This window comes from Grammomys surdaster, unplaced genomic scaffold (assembly GCF_004785775.1).
Source record: "Grammomys surdaster isolate TR1022 unplaced genomic scaffold, NIH_TR_1.0 126013, whole genome shotgun sequence".
Taxonomy (NCBI): domain Eukaryota; kingdom Metazoa; phylum Chordata; class Mammalia; order Rodentia; family Muridae; genus Grammomys; species Grammomys surdaster.
Window position 1 is genome coordinate 1,176,819 of NW_021620828.1, and position 7,787 is coordinate 1,184,605.

Here is a 7,787-nt window from a genome sequence, read left to right on the forward strand (position 1 = left end):
AGAAAGAAAGAAAGAAAGAAAGAAAGAAAGAAAGAAAGAAAGAAAGAGGGAAAAAACCTCTCAGTTTTTGGTTGTAAATGGAACCCAGGACCTTCTGCATGCTGGGCAAGCCCTCCACCCCTTAGATATACACCCCAGACTGAGGGACCTTCAAGTAAGGACCAGGACTAGACTTAAGAAAGCATGATCTTAGCCGGGTGGTGGTGGCACACGCCTTTAATCCCAGCACTTGGGAGGCAGAGGCAGGCGGATTTCTGAGTTCGAGGCCAGCCTGGTCTACAGAGTGAGTTCCAGGACAGCCAGGGCTATACAGAGAAACCCTGTCTCGAAAAAAACAAAAACAAAAGAAAGAAAGAAAGAAAGAAAGAGAAATCATGATCTTGCTGGATGGTAGTGGTACATGCCTTTGATCCTACCAGTTGGAGGTAGAGGTAAGTGGATCGCCATGAGTTTGAGGCTAGCCTGGTCTACAGAGTGAGTTCCAGAACAGCCAGGGCTACACAGAGTAACCCTGTCTTGAAAAAAAAAAAAAAAACCAAAACCAAAACAACCACAACAAAATAAAACAAAAAAGCATGGTCTCAGGTAATACCATGACATAGAATGGACATATTTTGGTTTGTTTTTAGATGAGGGTTTGCTATGCAGCTCAGGCTAACCTGGAACTTACAGCCCTCCTGCCTCAGCTTCTTGTGTGCTGAGACTGTAAATATGCACCATTATGCTTGGCTCAAAGTAGAGATATTTATGAAGCGTCATGCCTTAAAATTGTTCGTTGTGTTTTTGGTGTCAAATAATGAGGGACAAACAATTCTTATGTTCACTCTGCCCTTCTTGTGACATAGGAGAGAGTGGTAGGGCTCCTGGCTAGGATGAAGGATACTGAGGGAGAGTATGGGTGAAGAGATGGTCCCTAGGTCACATATTATTTGGTAATTTCCAAAAGCTTTGAGTTTATTTTTATTTTATGTGCACTGGTGTTTTGCCTACATGTATGTCCATGTGAGGGTGTCAGGTCCCCTGGAACCTGGAACTGGAGTTACAGACAGTTGAGAGCTGTCATGTCGGTGCTGGGAATTGAACTCAGGTCCTCTGGAAGAGCAGCCCATACTCTTAGCTGCTGAGCCATCTCTCCAGCCCCCAAAGCATAGAATTTAATATTCATAGTTTAGTCTCATGGGATCCAGCATGTCAGCCATGCGATTACCTCTGAGGGCACTTCGGCAGAGCGCTGTACCTGCCGGCCTCTCAAAGGTGCTTGCTGTCAGAAGTTCCCTGCAGCGTTCAGTTCATGGAGTTTCTGGGCTCGATTGTCTCTGGAGGCCATCCTGGCTGGGACTGTGAGCACGGGGACAGACGTCAAGGGAATCCTTACCTTGAGTTTGGGAGAGTAAGGTGGGCCAACTCCAAAATGGTTTCCATGCCTCTTCTCTGGCTCTGGTTCCCGAAGTATCAGAGGAGACAGGCCTCGGGTCTGGCCAGAGCCCTTGGCAAAAGGGACATAGTTCTGTAGGCGTCGGCGACCAGAGTCCTGGGGGAGGAGAAGACAGGGGAAGTTTTAGGAGTACCAGCAATACTAGAGAGATGGTAGGGGCCGAGCTTGGCTCTGGACCTCATCCCTTGCTCCTGCAAGTTGGGCTGGCTTGCTGCTCTCATCAAACCAGTTTGGTGTGAGTCGCTGCCTCTTTGAGTCACAGTGGCTGCTGCCAGGGAAGCCAAGTTCAGCTGGGCAGGGCCATGCCTGCTTGGTTCCTCAGGGAGCCTGGAGGCAGAGGCTGAGGCCTCCTGCAGGGCTTAGACACAGGCACACACACGCCTGGGCATTGCATCGGGCAGCCAGCTTCTCTTCAGCTATACCCATGCCCTCTGTGCCAAGGGCTCACAGGAACAGTGGATGTCCCATGCTGGGTTCTGAGTTCATCCCTTTGCAGGCAGCTAGGCTCCCTTGTGGAAATAAGAGACCACAAAGGTTCGGCCTCCTCCCTAGGGCCTGCAGCCAGTGTCCTATGCCACTGGGAGTTGCTCTGTCCTTCTGTGTTAGAGGTTGAAGCCACAAGTCTCCTCCCAAGGCAGGCCTGGTCACATTCCTTGTCTGCCTTGGCCTGAATTTCCTCACATACTTCCTAGTGTCCCTTTCTGCCCTCTGCCTGGGCAAGTCTCGGGTCTCCAGGGGTGGAATCCTCTAGAGAGGCAGGGAATACCCCAGATAAACTCTTCTTAAGGAAGCACTGAGGGCAGAAACAGCCTAAGCCCTGGCTTCCACACCCCTTTCATCTTCTAGGCTTGGAAGTGGGCCGGGCAGGTAGAGCCAAGGGGCGGGACTGAAACAGTTCCCGCCACTCCCTGCTCCCCTGTGAGAACAGGGGCGCCCTGAACCTTTGCTCTTCTTCAGCCCTGACTCAGGGAGCTTTTGACTCCTCCCACTCAAGTAAAGACTGAGAGATGCCTTTCCCCACTGCACTGGTAACTCAGCAATGCCTCCCAGTCCGTCTTCTGAGCTCCCGGCGTCTCCCACTGTGTTGTCTGGGGCCCAGGCACCGGCTCCCTCTCCCTGGCAACCCCGGAAAGTGGAGGAGGTTAAGGGACAAGAATAGAGCAGCCTGTGAAACTATAAGGGGACAGACTTCAAAGCCTTGGTGTCATCCCTCCTGCCCCACCCAGGTCACCTTCCGGGCACAGGTCAACTCACCAATGCAGGGCTTCCTCTGGGATATATATTCCCAGCAGTGTTCTGGGCAGAGGTCGGGTGACGGCCCCCATAAGTCTCAATTAGGGAAGCAACCAGGCCTTGGAGGGGACCCTCATTTGGAGGGTCAAAGGCTTGCATTGTTTCTCTCCTGAGTTACCCCCAGAGGATCATAGTTCCAATGTCCAAGAAGAAGGGGGTCCCCTTTTCTGCAAGACAAAAAGCCCAGGAGTAGTGAAGACTCTCTCCACAGGTCGGAGAGCAAGGAGAGACAAGAGGACAGAGTGGGGCAGAGGGCTAGACAGTGATCACTTTGGGGGAGGTGGAGTGTGTGCTATCTATAAGTTAATGGGGGAGGGCAGGTCCAGGTGCATGTTGGATAAAGAACATCTGCTTTCCGGTTAGGAAACATTCACACTTCAGCCTCAGAGGATGCTGTAGTCTCAAGACCAGCTGGGGGCAAGGGTCACAGAAATCGCTAGCGCTCTAGATAGCCCCAGGTAGAAGGCATTCTCTTGTACCTAGATGTCTCCTTTCCTGTGTTACCTTTGTCAACACTGCACAAACTCCATGGACTGGGAGGGGTAAGGCTGACTAGACAGCCAAGTGGGTCCCTGGAGTCAGAACAGACTATGGGCTAAGAACGGCTTTTGTTTTCTTTCCTGATGAGACAGGAGGGTCTCATAGCCCACACTGACCTGGAACACACTGTATAACCCAGGCTAGGCTATCTTCTAACTCTGAATTCTCCTGCCTCAATTTCTAGAGTGCTGTGATCACAGACATATTCCATCATGCTTAGCAACTTTTACATTTTTAAATAGTAGAGGGGAAAAAAGCAAAAAGAAAAATAATGTTTGGGGAAAGTGAACAATATGCACAATTCACATTCCCTTGAATTACAGCTAGTTTTATCGCGGTTCAGCCAGACAGCCACCCTTACTGGTTGGCTTGCCATCCATGGCTGCTTTTCTGTTAGTCGCAACTGAGACTCAATAGACAAGGGACTCTACAATATGTCTTTTCTGTCCCTTTACTGGGACGTCTGCGCACGCCTTACCTGGACCCCCCACGTCCACACACAATCTGGCGAAGTCGGGAGACAGACAGGGTCTGTAGAGATTCGCCTAGCTGAAGCAGCCCGCTGGTCTCCCACTAAGTCCGGTCTTTCCCGGCCTCCGAGGGCACCACCATGGATAGAGCTGGAAGTCAGATGCAGGACTCCACCCCTCCTTTCTAAACCTGGATGGAAGACCCATCCCTTGCAGTAGGCAGGGCCTGAAGGGAAGAGGCCCTTAATGGGAGTTGGACTCAGGAACACAGGGGCTGGTTTCCCATCAACTGGTCCCCAGGCACTTCCATTTTTCTCCCCTAACTTTCTCTGACTTGTGCGCAGAGGAGATCGCTCGTTATGTCTACCGCCCCGGGCCAACAACAGTCCAACCCCTGAGGGCAGTCCCCCGCCTCTCCCTCCCCTCCCCCCTTACTATCCCTCCCAACTCCCACCCTTTCTATCTTTTCCCAGGCCCAGCTTTCCTCCCTCCCTCTTTCCCAGCCTCCTTCCCTCCTCCTTCTGAGGCCTTGCGACCCTATCCCAGATCCCCGCTTCCCTGCCCGCCTGGCACTCGCCCTCCCAAGTGCTCACCTGTGAGCGCAGGTGTCCCGGCTTCCGCTGTCCTTGATGTCCACTGGATCCGGTGGGAATCCGGGTCGTTGTCAGCTTCCTTGGCGATGGCAGCCCCTCTGTCCCTGCCTGGGACTAGGACCGAGCGGCCCGCAGGACCAGGCAGCACCGGGCCGGGAGGGGAGGTGAAGGTGGAGGCAGAGGGGCGGGACGCAGGCTGGCACCTCCCCCTCCCTGCGGGCCGTGCAGCGTCGCGGTCCCGGTCACCGGGACGGAGAGTTCTGGGAGCCGGATTCCCAGTACACCAGCCCCAGACCAGGAGTGCTCACTTCGCAGTGTGTGCCTTCTCCCTTTCTTTTGCACCTCAACTATCCAGTAATCTGTCACCTGGTCTGGGGTCAGGGACTGGAACCTGTGCCACACACAGGCCACCAGCGTGTCCTCCCTTTCCGGCCAGACCCCTACGAGGCGCCAGGGTAATGAGGGGTAAATGAGAGGTTGGGCGCCGCTAGGCGGAGGGAGGCGGAGAAGTAATGACCAAGTGACTTGTGGCAGGTACCCATCCCTTCTCTGCACCCCTACCCCTCTTGCCTGTCCTAGACCGTTACCCTGAAAGGGAGCCAGCCTAGCATCAGGAAGGGCATAGTCTCAGAGATCCTCGGCACCGTGACTGTCTGGCCACAGAGTCCAAAGTGTAGTCCTTATCTCCAGTGGACCTGCTGGCTGGCCTGCCCTGGCAACAGGTTCTGTGGACTTTGCATCTAATTCAGGGAGGGGTCAGGGACCAGGCTTAGCCCATACTCAACACTACTCCCATTACCTAAGCCTGGAGGGAGGGGGCATACCAGGTGAGGGCACCCTCCCACCGTACTGTGCTTGGGCCAGTGTGGCCTTTCTAAGGGCTACAGAGTTTCTCCAAAGTGGTACAGCACTGGTTGGACATGATGTGAAAGGCTTTTCCCCCCTCAAATTCCCAAGTCATGCAGTCCGGTCTGATGGAAGAAACAAGAAGCATCATCCCATGAATGTGTGATCCAGAGGTGGAAGTCTCTGCAGGGAGCATGGACAGGTCTGAGGCCCACTTTGGGATCTTCCTTCTGCCAATGAACTGGACTGGGTTTGACACAACTTACCACACAAAGCATCCTGAAGTCCCTTTCAGAAGTTTCTCCCTGTGTTCAGAGCCAAAAAGCTCTAATTCTCACCCTGTCCCATGCCCCCCTTCAGTCTGGAGAGGCACCTTACCATTGGCTGATTGAATGTGTGCTCCTGTTCTCCTCCACGAATTTGCCTGCCCGTGATCTTTTTCAGATTATGATGTTTGAGGTACCAGCGTTTACAGAGGAGCACTCTGGAGCTCTGGTCGCTTCCATCCTGCTCCTCCCCTCCCCCGTTGTGTGCACTGGGGGGAAGGAGTTGGAAGAGAACCATATGTGTCAAGGATGTAGTGTTTGTTCCTAGCATTCACACTGTGAGGGACTGGGAGAAGAGGAGACCCAGAGATGCCGAGTAGCCATGAGAGAGAGTTAACAAACCAGTCGGTGCTGATTACTGGATATATTAAATGACACCCCAGAGACAGTTGGTGCTGAGGGCTCCTAGCTTCTCCTCCTACTGTTTCCCAGATGAAGATGGAAGAAGAAGAAAGAGGGAAATTGGAGTTGAGAGAGTAGGAGAGACAATCCTGGACTTACATCCCCCTGGAGTGACCTGCTGGGACCCAGGGAGAGTTAGTTAACCCTTTTCCTTCCCTCAGGGCTGAGGTCCCACCTCCACCTCCCAGTGCCCTAGGGCCTGTATCAAGCAAGTCTCCCAGGGAGGAGAGGTTCCCAGACACAGCTAAAGACAGAGGCGTGGCCAGCTACAGGTGTGTGGGCAGGTGGACACGCAGGCTTTCTTGATCCATTCCTTCTATTCTGGATCTGTCTGTCTGTCCTTTCTACAACTGCCCCCTCCACCAGGCTCTTCCATGCTGTGGAGGACAGACTCCTGGAGCAGGCTGAGGAGGAAACACAAGCAGAGGAACTGAATAGTCTCATGAAGAGCAGGGTGCCAGAGGCTGGGCCTCTGCTGGGAGGGACTGGGAGTCACTGGTCAGAATAGAGGGGACCTCCTGGATACCACTTTTCTTTTTCTGCTTCCTTAGAAGTTCCCGGCAGTCATAACACAGATCATATTCCTTGACCATGCCTCAGTTTCCTCTCTGGGTCAGATGGTCTTCATCAGGCCCCCAGCCTGACCCTACCACTGATGAGGTAGGTGTCCTAGGATCCGAGTTTGGAGAATCGAAAGGCTCCGTCTGATCAGTAACTTTGGGGCCTGGCGGTGGATCTTGTGGGGTTAGCATAAAGCTTCAAGAGGCAGGAGAGTGCAAAGGATGAGCCTGAGCTTTAAGTCGGACCCAGTCCACATCTCTGGGGAGAGGCAGGCTGTCTACGTCAATGAGGTGTTAGAAGTTCCTAGCAACTGGAGGCAGCCAACCCGAGTTATGTCTTTTCTGAAGAGTTGGGGACAGACTGGGGACTTGAGCAGGAGGTGGCAGATCATGAAAGACAACATGTACAAGGCAGCCAGGCCACTGGGTCCAGCTGCTGGTGCCTTACATCAGCCTTGGGCTCCCGTTCTCCCTGCTTCCTTCCTCCTGTCCATCTGTGTGAAGTCTAAGGAGTCTAGAGATAAATGAGAGAATGCCAGACAGACGCAGGGAATTCCAGACTTATGGAGAGACAGATGGGTAGATAAAACATTGATAAGGTAGACATAGACATGATGGACCGGAAACCACGAGCACACGTTAGAAGGACCAGTTGCTACACAGGGCAGGCAAGGAAGGCTTCCTGGAGGAATTGAGCTCTGTACTGAGACCACAGTGCTGATCGCAAAGGCTGGGTGGGGCCGCAGGGAGTTCGCTTCTGGAACAAAGATTGAAGAAAGACCCGTGGTATGGAAGAGCTTGCTTGTAAAGATGCCAGAGCTAAGTGTGGTGGAACACACTTGTTCCTGCTTCCCAGGAGGCCGAAGCTCGAATGTTCACAGGCAGCTTGTACAGCCCAGTGAGATCCTGGCAGAAAAACCAGCAAATAGGGCTAAGGAGATGTCTGGGAAGACAAAGACCCGAGTTGATCCTCAGGACCCACTTAATGGAGGGAGAGACTCTGACCTCCTCACACACATAAATATAATTGAAAAAAAATGAGAAAGGAAACAAGCAAACAGGGTCAGGGCATGGCTCAGTCAGTCGGCTCAGTGCTTGCCTGGCGTGCGGGAGGCACTGAGCTTGACTCCCAGAACCAGCATAAACTGGTGGCATGCATCTCTTACTCTGGCACTGGGGAGGTGCAGGCATGAGGATCAGAGGTTCAGTATTATCCTGGGCAATACGAGACTTGTATACAAACAGATACGGAAAGAGAAGGTTTTCCAAAGACTCCAGAGTCTGCTTTTATGGTTCCCTAGGGACATCCCACCATCTCTGGG

General features: G+C 53.0%; 1 protein-coding gene across 2 annotated transcripts in view; it reads right to left on the bottom strand.

The window, feature by feature from the left end:
• Plekhg6 (pleckstrin homology and RhoGEF domain containing G6) overlaps window positions 1-4,449 on the bottom strand; it is a 17,439-nt gene extending 12,990 nt beyond the window's left edge. The window contains exons 1-4 of one of the 2 annotated variants that reach the window (XM_028754377.1): window positions 4,332-4,449; window positions 3,747-3,964; window positions 2,690-2,895; window positions 1,376-1,531 (exon numbers count right to left, since the gene is read on the bottom strand). In XM_028754377.1, coding sequence (XP_028610210.1) covers window positions 1,376-1,531; window positions 2,690-2,827 — 294 coding nt within the window. In that variant the 5' untranslated portion in view covers window positions 2,828-2,895; window positions 3,747-3,964; window positions 4,332-4,449. The remainder of the gene's footprint in view (window positions 1-1,375; window positions 1,532-2,689; window positions 2,896-3,746; window positions 3,965-4,331) is intronic. The other variant, XM_028754379.1, reaches the window with a different exon arrangement.
• Between the last annotated feature and the right edge of the window lie 3,338 nt (window positions 4,450-7,787).